We start from the raw sequence: 25,799 nt of genomic DNA, 5'->3' as shown, positions 1-25,799 counted from the left end.
GTATGATGCAGAAATAAATTACAATAACCAAGGCTGTGTTGGAAAAGAAACCTTGCTAGTTAGACTTCCTGGGTAGGCAGAAAAGACAAGAGAGGGGCTGATGTTTGATTTGGGTCTTGAAGGATGAATAGGAGTTTGGAGAGCCCTAGGTGGATAGTAAGGAAAAGGGCAGGTTTTTTTTTTTTTTAATGTTTATTTATTCTTAAGAAACAGAGAGAGACAGAGCATGAGCATGGGAGGGGTAGAGTGAGGGAGACACAGAACCTGAAGCTGGCTCCAGGCTCTGAGCTGTCAGCACAAAGCCTGACATGGGGCTCAAACCCACAAACTGTGAGATCATGACCTGAGCCAAAGTCAGACGCTTTACCAACTGAGCCACCCAGGCGCCCTGGGAAAGGGCAGTTCTTATTCTTAGCAGAGAATTCGGCACATGCATATAGGACATGAACAAAGTACTTTGAGAGAAAAACTGGTCGTTTTCTGAGCTGAAAATGGTGAGAATTGAGGCCAGAAAAGCAAACTAGGGCCAGATGGTGAAATCTGTCTGTATGTCTTTTCCTAAAAAGATGGGTCTATATGTGGTATGCAGGATTTTTTCCTTCATCATAGGTTTTTGAGCAAAAAGATGGTGATTTGGAAGTCATGCAAGATAGACGGAAAAGGGGAGGAGGTTAGAGGCTCCCCGATCCTTGTTGGGAGGCTTTAATGGACGGCTGGGACTGGGACAATTCGTACGTGACCTGGAGGGTGGGGACGGCAATGGGAAGCAAGAGATAGAGTGGATGCTGAGATGAGGACTTTGTCTTTCCTTTGAAAGAGAGAGAGATCAAACCTAAACACCCAAGTTTCCAAGTCTGGAAATCTGGGAGAATCATAGCAACACCAGTACAACAGGGAACTCCACAGAGGAGCAAGATAGCCTTGACATGAGCCTTCCCCGTGCTGTTTGGGGTGCAGGTGAGACATTCTCCATAGAGAGGTGCAGCAGGCAGGTGACATCACCAAGGGGGAGGCCTAGGGACGATCGTTAAGTGGATGCAGAGACAAAAAAGGAGGACACGGTGGAGGAAAACACCCCGGGGAACCGCGTTTTCTGGGGAGTGGAGTCAATCCGTCAAGGAGACAAGAGAAGAGGAGGAGAAGAAAACCAGAGTCCAGGATCTCCAGACTTGAAGAAGCGTGGGCTGGCTGCCACTATCCACTGTGACAATGTGGGGAACGTAGGGACTAGGGAAAAGCTGCCATCATCCACCTTATTGGTGACCTTTATTTTATTAAAGTGTAGTGCAATACTATATGGGTTTTAAGCGTATATATAACACAGCGATTCGGCACTTACATACATTACGAAGTGATCACCGCCGGGTCTCGTGACCTGCCACCACGCAGAGTTACTGCAGCGTACTGACCATATCCCCTAGGCTATGCTTTTGATTCCCATGACTTCCTTGTTTTGTACCTGGAAACCTGTCCCTTCTAATTCTCCTCACTTGTTTTGCTCATCTCCCCCCACCCCTGCAAACACCACTTTGTTCTCTGTATTTATGAGTCTGTTTCTGCACTGTTTCGTTTGTTCGTTTGATTTGGTGTTTTAGATTCCACATAGAAGTGAAATTTCCTTTAGTATAATACTGACTTATTTCCTTTAGTATCATACTGTTTAGGTCCTTCCATGTTGTCACCAATGGCAAACTCATTTTTTACAGCTGAGTAATATTCCAGTGTGTGTGTATTTGTGTGTGTGTGTGTGTGTGTGTGTGTGTGTGCGTGCGGACCACACCTTCCTTATCTATCCATCTACCAGTGGACATTTAGGTTGTTTTCATATCTTAACTATTGTAAATAATGCTGTGATGTATTAATGACCCCTAGAAAGCAACGTTTCTAGAGAGCTGGAGGTAGGTGCAGTTTTGTAGAACAAAGGAACACAACTGACTTTGTGTAATGATGTCTTGACCATTTGTAGACCAGTTGTCTGATTTAATGAGGGATTGCTTAAAGCTTCAATTTCTGCCTTTTGAAGTTTTGGGGATTGTTCGAGGATTTTATTTCTACTTGAGCTATATCTTCAGTAGAGTAAGCATAAGTCAAAAATAAATATCTACAATTTCATACACAATAGTTTAGAATTAGCTGCACTATGAAGCTCTAAGTAAACCTTTTATATTTAGAACCATTTTTATTATCTCGTAAATATTCTTGAGTTTTATTGGTGGTTGATAACAATACATAAATTTTTTAGAGTACTTAAATTTTTCTCTTCCTAAATCAAAACAGTAATAGCTTTTAAAACTGCCAACCTTAACAATCAGGGTTATTTTATTTACTAGAACTTCTTTCTAACCAAGAACTTGAACTCTCTTCACCTGAGGGCCAGCAAATTAATACACATTCCTAATTTATTTAAACCATCACCTTTGGGAATATTTTAATTAAAGTGCGTTCATTTAAAATTCCTTCACGTGTGACATTGAAGGCAGTGATGTACTTGGCCTTGTCCTGTTCCCTGCCCTCTCCTTCAGCTCCTCCCAGGAAAATCAGGAGGTCGTGATTTAGGGGCGCAGACAGAGGTGCTCCCTAGAGCAAAGCAGGGGGTGCCTGAATAGGAGGAGATGTTGAATGAGGCCCACTGTCAGTCCAGCCCAGAGCTGAGCCCAGAGCTGAGCTGAGGCCTGGGTTCTCATTCACCCCCAAGGAGCCACACCTCTGGGGCGAAGCTCAGCCCTTGCTCCTGGGGGACTTGCCTGCTTCCTGAAACCAGGCCCCCCCAGGAATCCCTGCCGTGGTCGAGTAGCTCTGTCCCTCTCCCTGTCCATCATCCCAATGCCATCATCCACCTTCTTGTCTCAGTGAGAAAGGGCAAGGGCAGATAAAGTCTTTAGCCCATCCTTTTTAGGGTAGTACATGGTAGCCAATGTTCCTTCTTTAAAAGCGAATTGTGGGGCGAATTGTGGGGCGAATTGTGGGGTTGAACATCTGACTTCGGCTCAGGTCATGATCTCATGGTTTGTGGGCTTGAGTCCCAAATCGGGTTCTCTGATGTCTGCTTCGGATCCTCAGCATCCCTCTCTCTCTGCCCCTCCCCCATGCTCTTTTTCTCGAAAACAAACATATTTTTTAAGTGACTTTTATCTTTTCAAATGGCCAGAAGCCTTTGAGACCCTCTTTGGAGAGGGATTAATTCAAGTCATACTCTTTGCAGTCAGAAGGGGCAGAGTAGAGCGGAATGAGTGATTGCTTGGTGCGTTATGTTTTTGTAAATAGATCCGCAGGCAGTCCTAAAGGAGAGTCTTGAGGAGTGGTAGTTTGGTTAAACAAGTGTGTCACATCAGAAGGTGATGCCTGGAAAGGCAACATGAACGTGGATCTGTCAGTTCTCGTGTGATGCTGACATTTCAGTTGCAGTTTTCCGTTGTCACGACAACACTCCTGGAACCCCCTTCCTCTTGCTTCCTTGTGCCAGATCCGACCCATCCAGCCTTCAGTGCCATTTTCACATGGCCTCCTTCCCAAGAGCCGAGTCGCCTGTCTCCTCTGCTCATCTCCATGCCCGAAGCTGGAAGTTATCCTTTTCCCTCCACAGACCGCCCCCTGGCACCTCTTAAAATTTGTACTTCTTTTATGATGCTTAGCACTTTCTACCTTATAAAGCAGCTACTTACTCACTTCAGTAAGTACTTACGAAGCACCTACCAGGTGTCAGGCGCTGGGCCACATTACCAGTGACATTGGGATGAATAATGAGTGACTCTTTAGTGCTCAGGCTCATGACCAAACCTGAATGCACAGACAGATAGTTACAGTGTAGCGTGAAGGATTCTAATAAGGGTGTTCCTCACGGGTCCTCGTAACAGAGAAACAGGAAGTTTGCTCTTGGGAGAGACAATGTACAAAAAGGAAGAGACGTTGGAGTCGAGCCTTGAAGGATCTATGAGGGTTTTCCAGATTATACGTTGGGGAAGAGCCTTCTGAACAAAGGCATATCCTGAGCAAAGACGTGAAGGCAAGAGCTGAGTGCCTGTTGTCTGGGAACACAGAAGTGTCTTGTCTCTCTTCCGAGGCCGGGAGCTCCTGAAAGCAGGGCGCTTTCCCCATTCTGCTGGGAACCAGCAGCTGCGGCTGCTACGGGGCCTTAAACACAGTGCCCGGTCACATTTGCTAAGTGAAACGCATTCATGTGTAATCACATTTCTTCTCAATGAAATTTCTACCATGTTATTCCATTAACTAACTACGGATTGTGTTCCTCGTCCAAGAGCCGCATAGGTAATATTTCTTTACTTCGTCCATCAGATGGCGGTAACAGAAATGGACAGTGCATTTTATTACAGGCAGCGGAATATTGGTCACAGATGCCTCCCCTGCACCTGTCCCTTGCCACCTGCTTGCCACAAATTCCCAGCTGATAGAAACTCACTAAATGCTCGCTTCATTAGATGGAGCCAAAAGAGTTTCTTTTTTTTTTTTTTAATTTTTATTATTTATTTTTGAGAGAGACAGAGACAGAGTGGGAGCAGAGGAGGGGCAGAGAGACAGGGAGACACAGAATCTGAAGCAGGCTCCAGGCTCCGAGCTGTCAGCACAGAGCCCGATCCGGGGCTCAAACCCAGGTGCCCCTTAAATGCACTGTTTTAAAAAAAAAAAAGAAAGAAAAAACAGTAAATTAACTGGTTTCCCCAAACTCACGTAGACTATGTATGTTTTTCCCCAGCCGTGTTCCACCTCAAAGCTTCTCTGAAGGGACTTTGTTTGTTGCTCTGTCTTTTCTTCATCTACTGCCATAGCTCACACACCCCTCCAGGTTCTCAAAGGAATGATGTACAGAGACTCCAGGAGAGGGAAACCATCAGAAGTCATGGACGAGACCGTGAGATGTATTTTCATGACCCTTCCTCTAGTTCTTTTTTTTTTCAAGTTTATTTATTTATTTTGACAGAGAGAGAGAGAGAGCGAGAGCGCATGTGCAGGAGAGGGGCAGAGAGAGAGGGAGACAGAGGATCCCAAGCAGGCTCCACCCTGTCAACATAGAGCCCAGACATGGGGCTCAATCCCAGGAACCGTGAGATCATGATCTGAGCCGAAATCAAGAGTCAGCCGCCTAACAGACTGAGCCCAGGCACCCTTCTCTCATACTTCTTGAGATAAGGGTGTTTGGAATCTTGCCTCTGAAGAAAAGTGATCCACATGGACCCACATTTCCTTCATAATTGTGAGACCATGGTTTTACTTCAACAAGTGCCATTGGTGCTTTGTGGAAACCTAAAACTCAAGCAGTGTTCTGTTGCCATAGATGAAATAGGAAATACTCCCTAAATTGACTTTTTAACAATTATTAATAAGCAGGTGCTTAACATACTATATAGTACTTCATTGTAGTATTTTTAACAATTCTGTTTTCTTGGAAGGGCCCCCAGAAACTTTGTTTTCTTTGGCAGAAGAAGTCTCAAAATTACAGGAAGCGATAAAAATAAGAAAATAGAGACTAAAGCCATAATTCTCTTTGGCTTATCCTTATGTTGTACGGGATGGTCATCTGTTAGTTTATGTGCAATCTTTTTTTCTCGATGATACTTGTCTGCCAATGAAAGTGTGATGTAAATATGAAAGTAAAATTCACAAGTACTTATAGAAATTGATAAATTTGGAAATGTATCAATTTCACTAAGTTCTTGATCAAAGTGCATCTTGCAAAAAATAGAAATTTTGATTCTAAAATATAAACAAACCCTAAATCATAAATTTGTGAAGTATTTTTTTCTGCAGTGAGAACGGTCTGACTTCTGCGCATAGAAAGTCTTTAGTTCTGAAACTGCTGGTTCTTTCATTTAACCCCTCCCTCCTGTTTTGGTACATGAGTGGCTTTCTCACACTCGTATTTTGTGTGCCGTATTTGGGGAAATTAACAAACAGCACTTGACCCAAAAGTTCAGCTGTAAAACATTGTCCATTCCCGCAGCTGTCGCATGTTAATGAAAGTATATTTGCGACTAAAATGGCTTTGTAATTTTAAAACTGCTTCTGAAATGTGTAATTGGGCACACGTAAGTTTTCACTGCTGCCTGCAGAACATAAACCATAAGCCAGAGTGGGTGCCTAGGTGGCTTAGTTGGTTAAGCGTCTGACTCTTGATCTCACAGTTGGTGGGTTCGAGCCCCGTGTCAGGCTCCCTGCTGGCATCATGGAACCTGCTTGGGATTCTCTTTCTCTCTCTCAAAATAAACAAACATTTTTTTAAGCAAAAATATAAAAAATAAGTAAACCATTAAGCCAGGGGATTGATGGGTCAGCTTGGCTCTGAGGTGGACAGCTCGAGAAAGAATCTGACCAAGAATCCTAGGACAGCCATCTGTGTGTGCGCGTGTGAGGGGAGCCAGGGTGGAGGCCACAAGGAGGATGGCTGGGGGCTGGGGGCGCTGGCGAAACCCATAAACAATGCCACTGCACGTCAGATTGTTCCTTTTGTAGCTTGATCTGTAATCTTCACAAATACTTAGCAAGATAGGTGGCTCAAAATATTACTATCTCTAAGCTAGTTTCAGAGAGGAAAATTGTAACAAAAGCTCTGTGGTATGGGACACAATCCACTGCTTCCAAGAGGCTGCCCCGTGATATTTTTATTTTCTTAGTCTCTGCTTTTCTAAAAACTGGTAAAAACACAGGCCAAGATACAGGTTGGCTGACCTGTTGTTAAAGGTGGAGATTAATTTTTAAAAAAAGGAGGGGGGCGCCTGGGTGTCCCAATGGGTTCAGCATCCGACTTCGGCTCAGTTCGTGATCTCGCGGTCCGTGAGTTCCAGCCCTGCGTCGGGCTCTGGGCTGACGGCTCAGAGCCTGGAGCCTGCTTCTGATTCTGTGTCTCCCTCTCTCTCTTCCCCTCCCCTGTTCATGCTCTGTCTCTCTCTGTCTCAAAAATAAATAAACGTTAAAAAAAATTTTTTTAATAAATAAAATAAGATAAAGGTGGAGATTAATGTGATTTGTATGTACGTTACTCCCTCTTACTCCCTCATGCCTCTCTTTATAGACCCCTGTCCTCTACAAAACATTCGATGGTATGGCCCAGGTTAGGCACAGCAGCCCTTCTCCGGCCCCGCTAACCCCACTCTCCTGAGGAGAGCCGGTCATGCCCTCCTCTGTGCCCTCATGTCCCTGTTCATGTTCCACACGGCACATATCAAACTGCATCTGCAATTATTTATTTGTGCCCTTAACACCCCTCCTAGATGACGAGCTTCTTAACAAACAGGACGTCTGCTGCTTCTTCACCGCAGGCCTGGTTCCTTGCAAGGAGGCGCTCCGTAAATGTTTGTTGAGTGGACAGACGAACCTCCTTATCCTGATTCATTATCAGTCTATCTGTTAAAGAGTTAAGTTCTATTTAGACCAATCCCCTGCTACCTTTACTGTTGGGCTTGAAAAATCTTGGAATTTAAAATGTGAAAGGTGAAAATTTCCAAACAAGTCAGTTATTAAGCAGAAAAATCATAGATGGAAAACTGGTAGCTGAGAGAGAGAGGATAGACTTTTTTTTTTACTTAAGCAGCTGTGTTGATGGAAAACGTTTAGCAGAGAGAGAGAGAGAGAGAGAGGGGAGAGAGAAATAGATTTTTTTTTTTTTTTTTTACTTAAGCGGCTATGTTTCACTTTTGGCTTAACTTTTCACAAAGATAAAAACCTCTGCCTAATTCTACTGCATTAGACCCACTTTCTACAAACTCAACAAAATGGATCATGGGAGTCTTTTTGGTAAATTAGATAGATTCAAAGCTACACTGTACCCAAACTGGTGTTTGTCACCGGGGAAAGAAGTGAGTTGTTAATTACATCCATAATTGCCAGCAGCAAAACAGTGAGGAGGCTTCATTTGAGAGCCCGAAGTAGCTGCTTCTTCAGAATAAAATATAAATTCTAAAGTAATAAAATGATTAGTTATTAATTCAAGTAACATTTAATGAAAAGTGTTGATGCATATTAGTACACAATTGTATTATTTGTATATTACTTGTACTCTTACATATGTATATAGCATATATAACTGCAACATGACAAGCTTTGCACATGCTGCATACAATGGTTTCATTATTTTACAGTTCATATATTTAAAATCAGAGGAAGCAGCTGTTCCCAGGACAGTTGAAATTAACTTAGAGGAAGAGATTTGCAGACGTTTTTGAGTCTTTGCCCTCCCCACCTCCAAAGAAAAGTATACAATCAAACATCTGCTCTCAGAATTAATCTGAATAGCTTTCAAAAGCAGCATTTCTAGGTTTTATGCTGTGCTCTTGCTGCAACATGGGTGAATTTTGCACCTTCAATATGGCCATTTAAAATCATAAACAGGAAAGTCAGTTAAACATCTGACTCGATCTCAGCTCAGGTCTTGATCTGAGGATGGTGAGTTCAAGCCCTGCGTTGGGCTATACACTGGGTGTGGAGCCTACTTCAAAGAAAAATAAATAATAAATAAATTAAATAAAGTCCTAAATGCACTGCTTTTCTTTAAATTATAAGCCATTGTTACAATGACTTTGATAAAATGTATATTTCAGTTGTTGCCAGTCTGGGGCTCTAAGATACTTGAGACATCAATGTATCAAAGTATTTTGTACCAAATACAGATACCAAAGTATTTTTTTAGGTTTATTTATTTATTTTGAGAGAGAGGTTTATTTATTTATTTTGAGAGAGAGAGAGAGAGAGAGAGAGAGAGAGAGCGCAAGCAGGGAAGGGGAGAGAGAGGGCGAGACAGACTCCCAAGCAGGCTCCTAGCTGCCAATGAAGAGCCGGCCATGGGATTTGAACCCAGGAAATGTGAGATCATGACCTGAGCTGAGATCAAAAGTCAGATGCTTAAGTGACTAAGCCACCCAGGAGCCCCTCAAAGTAGTATTTTTAAAAAGCATCTGTGTGTCGGGGGGGAGGGGGTGGGGTCATTGCTGCCCAGTGAGGCTCAGCCTTTCCTCCTGCTGGCTCAGCATCACTCCCCACTTTCACCTTCTGGTCTGTGTGACCTTGTACAAGTCATGTGATATCAAAATCCTGTAGGTCTTCAGCTTTAAGATGTACGAGTCTTCACTTGTTAGGATAAAGCACACTGTAACGGAATTTTTTATTAAGAAAAAGTTTCTTTTAGAAGGAATAGAAATACTCAGATAGTTTGCAAGTAAACAACATCTTTTATTAAATGTCTTTATTTTATTTTATTATTTTTTTTTAACATTTATTTATTTTCGAGACAGAGAGAGACAGAGCATGAACAGGGGAGGGGCAGAGAGAGAGGGAGACACAGAATCGGAAACAGGCTCCGGGCTCTGAGCCGTCAGCACAGAGCCCGACGCGGGGCTCGAACTCACGGACCGCGAGATCACGACGTGAGCCGAAGTCGGACGCTTAACCGACCGAGCCACCCAGGCGCCCCTTTATTTTATTTTTTTAATGTTTATTTTTGAGAGAGAGAGAGACAGAGGATGAGTAGGGGAGGGGCAGAGTAAGGGAGACACAGAATCCGAAGCAGGCTCCAGGCTCTGAGCTGTCAGCACAGGGCCCGACGTGGGGCTCGAACTCGTGAACCGCGAGATCACGACCTGAGCCAAAGTCGTACACTTAACTGACTGAGCCACCCAGGCGCCCCTGAATGTCTTTATTTTAATCCACATGTGTACGTGGGACCCCATAGCCTGTGTTCTAAGAAGTGAATGCCGTCTGCAGGCTAATTAAAAGCTCTCCCCTGTGACTCTCCCCGGACCCCTCATGTTCCTGGAGCAGGCACGGTTGGTCCGGAGGCTCTTCCAGCTCTTGTTCCCGGCACCTCCGGGCAGGCTTGCCCGTCTGGGAGCCGTCCTCCTGTCTCCCTGCAGGGACCCAGCTCACAGCGTGCACTGTGTCCTCCCCGTGCTGCTTTCTTCTCTGCACTCTGCTTCCCACAGGGCCTACATCGCAGTGACAGCGGGTTGTGGTGGATCACTCCACAGGCCACGGAGGCCGTAGCCCTGATCTGATCCACTACGTCTCATTCAGTCTAGACCACCCGGTGCATTATCTGTAATAGGAAGTCACACCAAGAGGTGATGCCCTTAAATCTCCAGTCCCCGGTGGGGGGAGGGTCAGGTCCCCATCCCAGAAAAACTTGAACCCTAAGGCAAGGAGCCATGATTTGGGTGCAAACACCCTATTACTGGAACCAGTAGGTACTCGAGAAAAGCGAATAAGGCAAGAGGCCAGTTTCTAGAAGCACAGGCTCAGAGCCACAACAATCCAGCATCAAGGATGTTTGGATGCTGAGGGGCCACTGTCAACACCCAAGACTTCCTAAATCTCCATAGGATATAGGGGTCCTGGTCCCAGAGTTGGCTGTAGGAGCTCAGTCAGCCACGGAGGCATTAGAGAAACAGAGCAAGGAATAGTGGAGATAAAAATTAAGCCAGCTATCACACCACCTCCCTATACTTGAGTCATGTATATTCTAGCCAGAGGCCCAAGAACAACACTACATATGTATTGACGTAGCCCATACCTCTGGTCCTTTAATTTCACTAGTGACTATTTTAAAAAATATATTGTAAATATAACATAAAAGATTTCCCTGAAGAAGGCTTTAGAATCAAGCAGATTGCTTGAGTTATGTCTCTGCCATTTACTAGCCATTTAATATTGGGTCAGCCTTTCTGATTTCCTGCTTTGTTTTCTGTTAAGGAGGGATTTCAAGACAGCCCTAATGATATTATTGTGAGGACTAAGATTAATCTCCGCACGTAGCATGGAGTGATTCTTCCCAAACTTGGCTGAGCACTGGAATCACCCAGGAAGCTTCAAAAAATACAGATGTGGCTCCGTTGGTTAAGTGAGTGACTCTTCATTTCAGCTAAGGCCATGATCTCACAGTCTGAGGGTTCTAGCTCCACCACAGGCTCTGTGCTGATAGCATGGAACCTGCTTGGGATTCTCTCTCTCTCTACCTCCCTTTCTGTCCCACCCCCACTCACGCGTGCTCTCTCTCTCTCTCTCTCTCTCTCTCTCTGAAAGATAAATAAATGTTAAAAAATAAAAATTAAAAAAACAGATGCTTTCCACCTCCCCAGAGAGCATTTCTGGGACACGGGCTGGGTTTTTAAATTTCTAACAGATTTCAGAATGATTCCAATGCTCACACAAGTTTGGGAATAGAGGCATAGAGGCCGTCCTATACTGAGCATTAAATGTCTTGTTACATGAACAGAAGTAATCGACATCTGGAAATACTAGACTTTCCAGAACTCTTGGCTCCCTTCCCTTCCCTGACCATCTCCCTCTGTCTCTACTGGGACACCTGAAGATTAGTGCTGGGCTGCGATTTCAGTGGATGTGACTGCCACTCGTGGCCAGGCACATGTGAGAATACAGAACACTCTGTACTGGTACTCGGTACGAGGTGCTGTGAGATCCTGCGGGAGGAAAAGAGGAGGAAGAAAGAGGTAAAGACCAGGTTCTGCTACAAAGTAGCCCCCGAGGCCTGTCAAGGGAATGCCTACCAAGTTTGCTTTTGAGTCTCCAGGAAAGCCCCTGAATGCTAATTGTAAAGTCCCCTTGGAAACTGGAGCCTAGTTTTGTGCTCTCACTGGGGCTGAGCCAGAAGGTGCTCAGGATAAGTTGAGTTTCAGCTGGTCCTGAGTTCTCTTATATTTTGGCTTTTATATTCAACAGTTGTTGCAGTAAATCCTTTGTTTGGCGTTCCTGGGTCAGCCATCTGAAGGTATCAAAGTTCCTAAAAGTTGTATCTGTAGCTTATTGGTTTCAGTGTCCTTTTAATGGCTCTTAGAGAGACGCTCTGGATTCTGAGAGCAGGGGTGCCATCAAAATCAGTCTGAGATAGAGAAGCCAGTATCCTCTATCCTTTCCACAAAATAGGACTGCAAAGCTGCAGCGTTTCAGAAGTGAAGAAGGGGTCTGGCCCTCCACTCACTCTATGAGCTACTACGTGCTTATGAGTAAAAGTAATGTTGGTGGGGGTAGTGGGGCTTTCAGGGTCTGGAACTAAGGACTGGAATATTGCTTGATGTGCAGAGCTTCTCTTACATGCTATCGATGATTCAGAGCAAATTCTCAAATTTCACCCTAGCAACATAATGGGAAACATTTAAGATACGAAGAAAGAAAAATTGGCCAGCCTCATGAATTGTGCAGTCCTGGTTTACTTGACTCAAGCATTCTGATGGAGTCAGGCTGGTCTTCCTTAGAAACAAAAAGCCATCACAAATTACAGCTCAGGAGACAAGACCTCCAGCCCACTCAGTTTTTCAGACATGCATTCTGAATAAGAGAAGAATCTTTTATCTTTAGAGTAATTCTGCACTTAATAGAGATTATATAAGTACTTTGAAAATAGCATGTTGGGTTTTTTTTTTTTTTCAACTGAAAACTACTACCAATTAAAACTTCCCAATATTGACACTTGGGAATACTGACTTGCTTATGAAAATGAGAATATGCGGTCTTCGTTAATATTTAGCACTTAGATGTTTTACATTTTATATTTGGCATTGGAAATACATGAGCCTAAACCACATGTCCATTACTCTCAACTTTTTTAATTTTCTATTTTTTCATTGAATCCACTTATAATGCCTTATCCTAGATACAGAGTTCTACTTCAGGTTTATTTTTTTAACATTTATTTATTTTTGATTGGGTGGGGAGGGGCTAGAGGGCAGAGAGAGAAGGAGACACAGATTCTGAAATAGGCTCCAGGCTCTGAGCTGTCAGCACAGAACCCGATATGGGGCTCAAACCCACAAACCGTGAGAACATGACCTGAGCCAAAGTCGGATGTTTAACTGACTGAGCCACCCAGGCACCCCTCCGCTTTAGGTTTAAAAGTAAAATATTGCATCACCCAAGTTTGTTGTATATGTGTGTTTACATGGGGGAGAGGGGGTGATTTTCTCAAAACGTTCAAACATACTCTTCTATTGTCTAGCACCTTTTACTGTCATATGAATTTGTTAGGACTTCAAACCGAAAACAAACCTTGAATTTCACATAGTAGCGAAAATAAGTAAGCCTAGATCTTGCTCAGAAAGGATTCAATTTTTAATTGGTTCATTAACAATCAAGATTAGATGCATGAAACCATCAGATGGGTCCTGGACCCTGATTTGACAGGCATCCAGGTCATACACGGCCCCCACTTGGGGGTCAGTGTGAGGCATGCATACTTGGAAAATGAGTTCCAGAAAAAGAGTTTCAGTATCTTTCTCTTGAGCTGCTCAAAAAGGTTCAGAAACACCTAATATCCACTGAGTATTTTTGCCACTCTCTCTCTTATTGGTGGTTGTGATTCCCAGCAGCCCAAAAGAGCGAATCCTCTTATCGGTTGAACTACATTCTTCTTATGATTCTCAGCTGGCCAAGGCCTGGTTCCATTCAAGTCCTGAGCTTTGGATGTGACCCTGTGAATATGGCTCTGTTTGCCTGTGAGTTGGCAGCGTGAACCCAGAGCATGCAGTTTCTGCCAACAGGGCCCTCCAGCTCAGTCATGCTCTGTTCCCAAGATGCATCCCCCCGCCCCCGCCCTCGGGGGGTCCCAGTGCTCCAGACAGACCCGTGGTGCCCCTTGTGAGTCTTGAATGCCACTTCGTCATTGGTAGCAGGTTCTGAGTGACAGTGGTGAAATCCCAACTCTCAGCGAGAGCGTGAGTCTGAAGACAATGCTTTCCGTCTTCTCTCTCCCTCAGGGGCCAGTAGCATCAACCGCATCAGCATCGTCCGTCCTGTCCCCTGGGCCTGGCCTTCCTCCGCCCCCTCCCCCACCCCCTCCTCCAGGGCCACCTCCACTTTTTGAGAATGAAGACAGAAGAGAGGAGCCCTCCCCTTCACGCTCAGCTCTATTTGCCCAACTTAACCAAGGGGAAGGAATTACGAAAGGTGAGAAAACTGGACCTTGACTCTGTCTCCCTCTGCCTCCAAGGCACATAGCTTCCCCCCAGAGCCTACAGTGATGGATGCACCATTCCGTCCCCATCCCCAAAACACAGGGAGCTGTGTGGGGAAACAGAAGCCTGCAGCGTTCTTCATCTCGAGGGAGACGGGCTCAGTGGGCTGTTACGTGGACCATCAGGAAGAACTCAGAGACTCTGGGTTCCAAGTTAGCACCACTCACAGCAGCCTCGATGCTTCGGCACCATCCACAACCGGGGCATTAAGACCGAGTGAAATAAAATGACAAACAGTAGTACCTCTGTCCTCAAGCAGTGGACAGGCTTGCCAAATAATTCTGTCACTGAAGCACATTTGTCATCACTGTGAACGGTTGTTTTTAATCATACCTTTAAGATATATCAGGATGTACATGCATTCTGAACAGTAAGGTTTATGCAAATGTATTTTTGTTTCAGACCAGTAATAGGAGTTATGGTGTAATTGTCCCTGTGCACTGGGCTAGGAGCTAAGAGCCCCAAACTCTAAATTTTCCTCTGGCTCCAGCTGGCTGGGCTGTCCCCTCATCTGCAAAGTAAGAGAATGGACTCATAACCCTGAAGTCTATTCCATACTCTATGGCGTATACTTACTGGAATGCCCTGTCCTTCTAGGCTACACCTGGGGAAAGCCTTAGCCATGAGAAAAGAAGTAAATCATGTGATCCTTTTTTGGCCAGGTGCTTTTCTTTTTTATAGAATTTTTATCTATAAAATTTAAGATATCTATATCTTAAAGAAGTTCCCTCAAATTTAAAAAATATTTACAGTGCTTCTAATTAACTCTAAATCTATAAGGTCTCTGACTGTACATATTATTAACCTTGAGAATAGCATTACCAAAATTTCTTGTTCTGTTTATATTCATCCAAGAAGTTAGGGACAGTTCCCTTTGCATAAAATACAAAGAAACGTGGCAGTGTGTTCCCTTTCCAGGGCTCCGGCACGTCACAGATGACCAGAAGACATACAAGAATCCCAGCCTACGGACTCAAGGAGGACAAACTCCATCTCCTACCAAAAGCCTCTCCCCAGGCTCCAGGGCCCCCCCGTCTCATCCTCCTCAGAAACATGCTCCCGTGTTCGAGTTGGAAGGAAAGAAATGGAGAGTCGTGAGTGAAGCCCTTTAACCTTAACCTTCATTCCTGGCATGCTCCAGTGACAGGACCAAGTGCTTACCCAGGTCTTCAGGGTTTCTGAGTGAAAAGACAAAGGCACAAGCCTCTGGCGAGAGCAAAAACCGGGGTGTTTCTGAATGCTTCCATCAACTTCTTTTTTTTTTTTTTTTTTTTTTTTTTTTTTACTTTTTGGTTTTTCATTATTTCTCATGCATCCTTTTCTTCACGTTTTTAAAATCATTTTCTTCATTGTGGTAAAATACACATAAAATTTACCATCTTAGCATTTCAGTGACACCTAACGTTTAAGCGTACATACTGACTCACGGACGCCAAGTGAATTCGCGTTGTGCAGCCATCAGCACGCATCCACAGAACTCTTTCCATCTTGTCAAACTGGAACCCTGTACCCCTTAAACAACAACCCCCCACGCCCCCGCTCAGCCCCCAGCAACAGCCTTTCTACTTTCTGTCTCTACGGATTTGACAACTCTTTCCACAAGCTTTTAATCTGTTCCCCGTTCTGGTTGGAGGTAGGGTGTTCAGGGCCATGGACAGAGGCACTGATGTCATCTGCCGCTTCATCCACCACTTGCCTGGTTGTGTGAACAGGACAGAGACACAGAGAATGTGCACGAGACCTGGTGCTCCCTGCCAATCCATGGAGCTTCCCCAAAGGTTTCCGGAAGACCAAATTCCCGAGAAACGTGGTCTTGGGCTGCAGATACACGGGGACTTAACACCACGGTCGTCACTAACCTAGTTGCCCAGCTCCTTGACGCGGCACATTTTACTGCAGCATTAAGGCCAGACTCAGCATACAGACTGAACACAAAGCTCCAGCCCACCACCCAGCAGCCTCTTGGGCGCCTGATACTGGTTTGCAAATGGACACTGACCCCCGCCCCCTCCCAAGCAGTGGTTCCATTCATTCCCATCATTACAAAAACAGAGTAAGACCTGTGGTTTGGCCTATTAAAAAGTGGTTCTGAAAGGAAGGGCATATCGAAAAGCTAGAATTAACGTTGAACCCCACAGTAATTTCAACATGCGGAGGATTCCATTTATCTGCATACGTCCTTGTATTCAGTATTTGCACGTGTTTTCATTTTAGGAGTATCAAGAGGACAGGCATGACCTTGTGATTTCGGAGACCGAACTGAAACAAGTGGCTTACATTTTCAGCTGCAACAAGTCCACTCTACAGATGAAAGGGAAAATAAATTCCATTACAATCGGTAGGGCAGCACCCGGGGTCACTTAGGATGGTCAGTTGCTTTGCATAAACATGATGCGTGTGCCTAACAGAGCTGTGTTTCTGTTTGCTTCCTCTAGACAACTGTAAGAAGTTTGGCCTTGTGTTTGACAACGTGGTAGGCATTGTGGAAGTGATCAATTCCAAGGATATTCAAATGCAGGTAGGTGGCCTGTCAAGCGTGCGCTCTGAACCCATTGCCACTTTGCTCTGATGATCCAGCTGCCCCCCCAAGGGGCCGGCCGTGTCCACCTAGAGAATTCTTCTTCCCTTTCCTCCAGACACAGCTCTGTCATCACCTCCTCTCTGAAGCCCTGTCTTTCTTCTTAGACAGTGTGACTTCCGCCTTTTCAGTCTCTTAGACTCTAACACATCCTATCTTGCACATGCCTATTTCAAGAGCAGATAACTAATCTTTGCAGCCACAGACGCTGGCTCAGCACCTGCACGTAGTCAGTGTCCAATAAATGTTTGGCGAGGTAATGATTGGGATGAGTCAACTAATGAATGAACACAGACTCTAAGAGATTCTCCTAGATGATAGCATCATCCCGAAGAGAATTTTCTTTTCTCAGGGACAGTTGGTTCTGAGTAAGGAGGAAGTAGAGTTTTTGTGAAGAGTCGGTGAGATTATCAGACTAACAACCTGGAAAGTAGGATTGGAATTGAATTTGCAAACTAGGAGAAAACGTGCACTCCTTTAGTAAATTTTGGTTTAACCCAGTGGGATTTTACAGTATGCCAAGAGTTAATGGGCTTCCTGCCTTTGGCCAGTGATAACTTCCACCTTCGATTATACTCTCTTCATGTTGTTATTTTTTATTATTTTTTCATTTTTTACGACTTCCATTTTTATGTAATCTCTACACTCAACATGGGGCTCAAACACTCAACTCCCGAATCACAGGCTCTACCGTGACAGGTTTCATACATTTAATTAACCCCTTGTGACCTGATGTTTCCTGATAATGTTTGTTAAAATTGGATTCTGGTTTTATAGATATTTCTCTCGTTTTACTGAGCTTTTTACCACCATCACTTTTTTTTAAGTTTATTTATCTATTGTGAGAGCGAGAGAGCACAAGTGCATGAGAGACAGAGGGAGAGAGAAAATCCTAAGCAGGCTCCACATTGTCAGTGTGGAGCCCAAAGCAGGGCTGGAACTCATGGACCATGAGATCATGACCTCAGCTGAAGTTAGACACTCAACCAACTGAGCCACCCAGACACCCCTACCACTGCCACTTTTACTTCAAGTACATTTGAATGGACATTTTACATTTCACTCACTACTATTTAAGACATGGTTTTGTGTGTGTCCATTTAATGGAAAGAGTCCTGAACCCTGAGCCCTGGGCAAGGCCCCAGTTCTGTCCCCACCTGCCATATGCATTTGGGCAGTTGGCTTCACCTCTGACTCCGAGTTCCCTGCCCTGAAACCCAAGGTTAGCTGAGGGATTCTAAGTCCTCTGCAGCCCAAATTCTAAATATCCTTGCCACATGGGCTCTGTGGGTACATGTATCTCTTTCTCACTCAGTTCCATGTATTGTCTGTGGTGCATCTGTGTAAATCTCCTTCCCTAACCATTCTTCTTCCATTTCTTCATAAATTTAATTTCCTGATAGAAAACTGCTTAGGAGAAAGCAACCAAATAACTCCGCACAGGCATTTACTATATTGTTATCTTCACCACGTACACAGGGAAACTTGACCGGAATCCTCAGCTCACACTTTAGTTTCAAAAACGTGAGTTATCGGGGTGCCTGGGTGGCTCAGTCAGTTGAGTGTCTGACTTTGGCTCAGGTCATGATCTCAGTATTCGTGAGTTCAAGCCCCACATCAGGCTCGCTGCTGTCAGTGCAGAGCCCGCTTCGGATCCTCTGTCCCCCCTCCTCTCTCTGCCCTTCCCCCACCTTGCATTCTGTCTCTTAAAAATAAATAAATATTTTTAAAAATTTTCATGTGAGCTGTGTGCTCAAGGCCACTTAACATGTAACACACTCATTTCATTCATTCATTTGCCAAATGTTTGTTGAACATGTCTGATGTGCCAGGTACTGTTCTCAGCACAACAAATACCAGTGAGCAAACAAGACAAAAATTCTTGTCCTCGTGAAGCTTACATTCTATAATGCCACCTTCTAATTTAGCATTTCTGAAAACCACATCCATCCATTTATTTAATAGTTCTATTTCTCCCAAAGCATTATGCATGAAAATTTTAAGGAAATCACTCATCATCAGAAAAAATCCAGTTCTGTGATGCCTGGGTACCTCAGTCAGCTGAGTGTCTGCTTCTTGATTTCAGCTCAGGTCATGATCCCAGGGTCGTGGGATCGAGCCCAGCATTGGGCTCTGTGCTGAGCATGGAACCTGCTTGGGATTCTGCCCTCTGCCCTCCCCCCACCCCCACTCACGTGTGTACTCTCTCAAAAGAAAATAAACGTTAAAAAAAAAAGGAAAGGAAAAGTCCAAGGGTATATTATTATACTCAAGGATAAATATGGTTCATGTAAACCTAATAATAAGTCCACAGTTTCTGAAGAACTATTTTGGATAGTGAAGTTTCTACACAAAGAGCCAGGCTTTCTCTCACTTCACATTATTTTTAAGCAACCCTCCCCTCCCCAAAGTCACAGAAATAATATTCTGTGACTGAGGTGAGAGCACATATTTAACCAGGTGAAAAGTATTCTGGAAATAATCTAATCTACCCCCTCTGAATTTTAGAGAGTATATTTCAAGCTTCCTTTTATTCTTACAGAAATGAGATTGGGTAGCACTGATGATATATAAGGAGTTAGCGTTTTTTAATGAAAATACATCACGTTCAAAATTAAAACCAATTGAATTAAATACAAAACATGAAGCTATAGTAAAGTGGAAGAAAACAGTTTTAAATACTCATAAATTTCTGGAGAAATAATTCTAAATTGAGAAGTTATAGAAGAAATTATCAAGGAAGCTATGTCTACTTAGAAATTTTAAATTTCTGGGGCACCTGGGTGGCTCCGTTGGTTAAGTGTCTGACTCTTCATTTCGGCTCAGGTCATGGTCTCACGGCTTGTGCATTCAAGCCCCTTATCAGGCTCTGCGCTGACAGTGTGGAGCCTGCTTTGGATTCTTTCTCTCCCTCTCCCTCTGCCCCTCCCCTGCTCTCTCTCTCTCTCTCTCTCTCTCTCTCTCAAAATAAATAAATAAACGTTAAAAAAATGTTTTTAACTTCTGAACTCTATATAAAAATGGCTACCGCATGACCATTTTTAAAAGTGATCTACAAAGATATCCATGATAACCTTGTTGAGAGGAAAGAACACTTTTGTACGATTATGTAGAGCATGATTTCATTTTTCCATATACACACACATATATATACACAGATATATTTGTATCTGATAATCCTAGAAAAAAAGTCATAGAAGATATACTACCTTCTGTGACCCAATTAAAGGCATCTACCAAAATCCTATAGTGAAAATCAAACTTCATTTGAATCTTCAGAATTCCCCATTAAGGTCAGAAATAAAGAAAAAATTCCTTCTATCATTGCCTTTGTTCCATAATGCTTTAAGGGTTGTAACCCAGCCAATGACAAGAAAAATCATTGGGAAATATAAAACTGGAAAAGGAAGAGACGAAAATGAGAGAGGGGTAGTGAATGCAGTGGTGGGTAATACAGAGGGGACTTCGACTCGACTGTAAGATTATAGTCCTAAAAAAAAAAAAAGGAAAGAAAGAAAGAAACCAAAACGTTAGACCCTGACAAAGCTGTTTGACATATGTATATTTGCGTGTTATATTTTCTTTGTTGCTGTGTTTGAAATAGATCATTCTAAAAATAACCTGGAAGGATAAACCGTGGTTATCTGTCCAAGAGGGACTGAAACTTGGCAACGGGGTTCAGAGACCAGAGAGAGACATTTTCTTGAATCCTTTCCAAGCTTTTGGATGTTAAAATCAAATGAATGTCATTAACTATTTAAAACATTTAATACATTCTTTTATTTAAAAAAAATTTTTTAAACACTTTATTTATTTTTGAGAGACAGAGACAGAGTGTGAGTGGAGCGGGGGAGGTGCAGAGAGAGAGGGAGACACAGAATCCGAAGCAGGCTCCAGGCTCCGAGCTGTCAGCACAGAGCCCGATGTGAGACTCGAACCCACAAACTGTGAAATCATGACCTGAGCTGAAGTCGGACACTCAACCAACTGAACCACCCAGGCACCCCTAATACATTCTTTTGAAGGGGCTTGGTTACAATGGAGATGAGTGGTTGGCCAGGGAGTGAGGACGGGGTTTGACTGTAATTGGGCACTAGAGATATTTGGGGAGTGATGGAAATATTCTAGAACTGAGGTGAAATGATGGTTGCACACATCTGTAAACCTACCAAATACCGTTAAATCGTGCACGTGAAACAGGTGAATTTTGTGTTTGCGGATTTAACCTCAATGACTTAAAAAAGGTTGAAGGGAACAAAGGGGCATTCACCTAAGTTCATATGATTTGGTCCAGGAATTCCGTTTTTGGCAAACTAGCCCCAAAAAATGCACACAAATTTTAAGAAAGAAAAGAGACTCAGATATTCTATGGAAATTTTTTAAATTTTTATAGAGAAATAGGGGCACCCAGCTGGCTCAGTCTGTGGAGGTGTGACTCTTGATCTTGGGATTGTGAGTTTGAGCCCCATGTTGGGTGTAGAGGTTACTTAAAAATAAAATCTTAAAAAAAATTTTTTTGTAGAGAAATACATTTATGGAAAAACCAAACTAATACAGAAACAGATTAAATGCTAGAGCATTGGCCTGGGCAAGGTCACACATCACCTGTCACTCAGCAGAGGAACGACTCTTGGACCCAGTTCCCTTGATAAGAAGCCATTTCTGTTCCCAAAGTGCTCCCAGACCACCAGGGCACAAAGAGCATGTCTACCATCTATGCTCATGCAGTGTTGACCAAAACACTGTGGAAAAGAGCATTCGTACCATATTGGGGCAATGGTTTAAGGTCTGCTGTTGCTTTTTCAGACTTCCGGAAACATGGAGTGTTTATGCATTTGTAATACAATATAGCAATATATAAATATCAGTAGAGTGGATTAGTGTCCTGTGCTTGCCTCAAGGGTCCCCATTCTGCCTCACAAACAAATCACCAAAGACCCACTGACAGTTTATCTTTTCTCTTGACTTGCCTGGCTTCCATATCGTTCGAGGCAACTGTAAATGCTTTTCATCACTAGAAGATAAATGGAGAAATCACCAAAACATTACTGCTGACACATTTTTGAAATATAGATCTATGTATTGTTACTGTTTTAGTTTATTTATGGCAAATCCCATGCTTACCTGACCTTGAACTACCTCTGCTTTTTTTTTTTTTTTTTTGGCACTGGGGCTCATTGCTAACTCGGTGTCCAGTTTCTATGGAGAGAGGGAGAAAACAGAGAAGTGTGGTGACCTGGCTAGACTCCCCCTGAGGAATTCTTTACATCACCTGCACCATCGACAGGAGCTGCTCCTTGGGTTTGCAATCCAGCCTTTTCTTCAGGGTGAAACAGCAGATGTCTTTATCACTTCCAATTACCATTACAAGAAGGAAAATTATAGAGTTGTAATATGGTCATTGGGGAACAGGCTGCCCCTATAGAGATTTGGGAGGGATGTCTCAAAACTGTTAAAACAAGAAATTTGAAACTGAGCAATATTTTTATAGCACTTAGATATTTGCAAACAATACAAAGAACCGCCCCCCCTCGTGGGTATGATCCTGTTTATCTATCCAGTGAGTGGCCTCAACCAAGTCCCCGGTTTTGGCTCCTGGAATTAATACATTTCAAAATAACCTAGACGCTCAATGTCTTATTCAGGCTTCACATTCAGCCAGTGAGATTTTTATCTGGCAAAAGACTTATGGGAAAAGAATTGTAGTGTTTCTTATTTATTCTTATTTAGGTTCAAGAAAAACCTACTCAATTACAGAACAGTGTGTTTACTCTTAAGTGGCAATATTAGTATTTGTTTTAACCTAAGATTGATAGATTTGTCAGAATGAAAATTGTAAGCAAATAAAAGCAAATGCTCCTTGTTGCTTTTATCATGAAATCAAATATATGTTGCAAATCCACTCAAGGGGGGGTGAGACTTTTTCTGAACACTTAGCTGCTGTTTTCACATTAATCCCTTCATTTTGTCTCAGGAAAGAGACCCTGTGGCTTGAGAATCCCTTTGTGTGGTCCTTTCATTCTGTCCCCAGATGACACCCACCAGTTCAGCCTGGACACAGTGCCATTAAGCAGCCTCACTAGCCCTGACCCAGCTCTTCCTAAAGCTCCAGGAAGCCCATGCACCATGCTTATTCGAGGACATTCTAATTTTTATTTCTCTACGTTGGTCCCAGGATTGTTCTCTTGTTTATTTCAGGTCATGGGGAAAGTGCCAACGATTTCCATTAATAAGACGGAAGGTTGCCACATCTACCTCAGTGAAGAGGCACTGGACTGTGAGATCGTGAGTGCCAAATCATCTGAAATGAATGTCCTGATTCCTCAGGATGGTGATTATGTAAGTACCTTTTAAAAGCCGGTAAAGAATTTTTCCTGAGCATTTTTTATTAGCATTCTTTTTTTCTTCATTTTTTTAATGTTTATTTATTTTGAGAGAGAATCTCAAGCAGGCTCTGCACCATCAGCAGAGAGCCTGATGCGAGGCTTGAACTCACAAACTGTGGTGAGATCGTGACCTGCGCTGAAATCAAGAGTTGGATGCTTAACTGACTGAGCCAGCCAGGCGCCCCATCCTTATTAACATTCTTAGAGATTGATTAATCAGCTCCCAACCTGTGAACTTCATTTGTAGAATAATTCACAGGCAGAAGAGGAATTCGGAGAGTTGCCTTTCACAGTTCTTCTCCCCTGTTAGTTTCCTGACTGGGCTCATTCCTGGATTTGTGATTCTCTAGGAAGTTCACTGGTAATTACCTTAACGGGCTAGCTTTTCTCAAATGGTACCCCATACGTCCGAGTTCATGGTATTGAGGACTGACTGTTTTCCTTTGCTGGGGTGGAGGCAAACAGAAAGGAAGGAGAAATACCTTGGGGAAAAAATGGGAGGGAGGTCGACAATTAGTAGACCTATTTCTCCTGTAGGTATACTTACAACAGGGGTCCTCAAACTCAGTGTAAGGATCAGCCGAGAAGCTTGACGAAAATGTCAGCTCCCAAAGTCTGCACCTGCAGGTTGGATTCAGGGGGCTTTGGGCGGGGTCTGGGGATCTGCACTTTAACAGGCGTCCCGGGTGATTCTGATGCCATCAGCCCATCCAGCCCCTCTGAGAAACACAGCCTAATTGATTCTGCAACTATTTCTTCTCTATGCCTCCTCTCCCCAACAAAGCAGCCCCTAAAAGAAGCATGCAGATGCTCTCACACATCGAAAAGGAAGTCTAAATGAATACTTTTTTCTGCATCATTCAGTGTGGTGAGCTTGCTGGTTGATGCAACTTGGAAGCAGGTTATTGGTTCCTTCTAGTTGTTGCTTCTTGGAAGAGTACAGATCAACCCAGAGGCGATTCCCTCTGATTCTAACTGTGCAGGAAGGGGGAGGGGGGGAGAGGGGACAGGGAAGCAGGGGAGGATGGGAGCAAAAGGAACTTCGAAGGCACCGCATCAGCCTGTGGTTCAGACACCAGCCGACTGTCTACATAGTCAGTACTCAGGTTGACCTCCTTAAGCAGACGACATCCCTGCTCCCACGTTCTCTTTGTCCACCTGTCTTGAGTACTACCCAGCCTCATGCTAAGTAGCACAGCCTAGAATCCATCCTGTCAGGCTGAAAAACAGAAGTCTGCCAGCACTGGACCATGCCTCCCAGCTCGGTATTTGGCCGGTCTAACCCTGAGCTGGGGAAGAGTCTTCTCACGTTCTCCATGTCCACACTGCTGAGGAGCTAAAACTAATACAAAGCAGCTTCGGATAAGCGAGCCGAAACTTAGGGTGGTCCCTGGCCTTTGAAGCTGTGTAGGCAGAAGGCTCAGTCTGCACGGGAACTGGATCTTCTAAGAAAAACGGTGGGTCTGGACCACCTTGCCAGAGTGATTGAGCTAGCATCCCTGGGCGTGGTCCCCGGATCTGCATTTGTTAAAGCTTCTCTGCTGATTCCAACATGGAGCCAAGCTTGAGATCCACTGACCTAAAGCATGAGTAGGGGTCGAAACCTGAGCTTTCAGGCTGAAAAAGGAGTCTTCCCTTTATAGGTAGATTATCTTATGCCCTCATTCCAGCTTCTCTTCTTTTTTTTTTTTTAATTTTTTTTTAACATTTATTTATTTTTGAGACAGAGAGAGAGAGAGCATGAACAGGGGAGGGTCAGAGAGAGAGGGAGACACAGAATCTGAAACAGGCTCCAGGCTCTGAGCTGTCAGCACAGAGCCCGACGCGGAGCTCGAACCCACGGACCGCGAGATCATGACCTGAGCCGAAGTCGGATGCTTAACCGACTGAGCCACCCAGGCGCCCCATCCAGCTTTTCTTCTTACATTTTCTAGTTGGAGGTGGAAGGAAGCAATACACGGGTCCAGCCGTGGGCATAGCAGTCTGGGGGTGGATGGTGGGGATGACTCATCCTGAAGGAAATCAGTCGCCCAGAGAAGAATGTCATCACATTACTTCACTCCCAAAAAAGATGTGAAGAAGCTGAATCATGGTTACTAGCAAAGAAGCATCTCCACTCCGGGGTACTCCCCACCTGACCTGTTCTTGAGAGCAACCACCAAGCCTCCTTGTCTACTCATCGGGAAGAGACCCAGATGGGATACTGACCACACACACACACACACACACACACACACACACACACACACACTAGGTTATGAAGACTTCCGCTTCTTTGCTTCATCTTAAGGCTTTCCGCTACAGGTTTCACTCAGGGAGAATTCATCGCTCCTTAGAGAAAGGGCCTTCCCTAAAATTAAAAAATTTTAATTTTTGTTTGTGAGTTCAAGCCCCGTGTTGGGCTCTGTGCCGTCAGCGTGGAGCCCACTTTGGGTCCTCTGCCTCCCTTGATCTCTGACCCTCCCCCACTTGTGCTCTCTCTCTCCGCCCCCCTCAAAAATAAAATAAAGAAGAAGAAGAATTTTAAAAAAGGCCTTTAAAATAAATAGCTTGTTCCAAAAGAAGCAGTTGCATCCCACAGCTGAAAAGATACGGACTTGCGTGTATATTCCACTGAAACATTGCGTCTCCTTGATGGGTGAGTGCAGACACCAGCTTGTCCGATACTTGGGGTTTCAGCAGTGCTGTGTGTTCAGGAAGTCCAGGGAGGCCATGGAAGCCAGCATCAAGAGTACTGCTTCTCACCTTCCTTTTCGATCATCTTCTTTTTTTGAACGTTTATTTGTTCTTGAGAGAGTGAGAGCGAGCAGGGGAGTGTCAGAGAGAGAGAGAGAGAGAGAGGGAGACACAGCAGAGAGAGAGAGAGAG

The 25,799-nt window shown here is 44.0% G+C and overlaps 1 protein-coding gene across 2 annotated transcripts in view; it reads left to right on the top strand.

Moving 5' to 3' along the window:
* Nucleotides 1-25,799, top strand: part of CAP2 (cyclase associated actin cytoskeleton regulatory protein 2) — a 154,370-nt gene that overhangs the window by 125,836 nt on the left and 2,735 nt on the right. For both annotated transcript variants that reach the window (XM_049655011.1, XM_049655010.1), the window contains exons 8-12: nucleotides 13,710-13,899; nucleotides 14,886-15,061; nucleotides 16,182-16,305; nucleotides 16,403-16,485; nucleotides 22,744-22,884. In XM_049655011.1, the coding sequence (XP_049510968.1) occupies nucleotides 13,710-13,899; nucleotides 14,886-15,061; nucleotides 16,182-16,305; nucleotides 16,403-16,485; nucleotides 22,744-22,884 (714 nt within the window). The remainder of the gene's footprint in view (nucleotides 1-13,709; nucleotides 13,900-14,885; nucleotides 15,062-16,181; nucleotides 16,306-16,402; nucleotides 16,486-22,743; nucleotides 22,885-25,799) is intronic.

The sequence above is a fragment of the Panthera uncia genome (genome assembly GCF_023721935.1).
Source record: "Panthera uncia isolate 11264 chromosome B2 unlocalized genomic scaffold, Puncia_PCG_1.0 HiC_scaffold_25, whole genome shotgun sequence".
Lineage (NCBI taxonomy): Eukaryota > Metazoa > Chordata > Mammalia > Carnivora > Felidae > Panthera > Panthera uncia.
The sequence above is the reverse complement of the archived record's forward strand: the minus strand, read 5'-3'. Positions and strand labels throughout refer to the sequence as shown.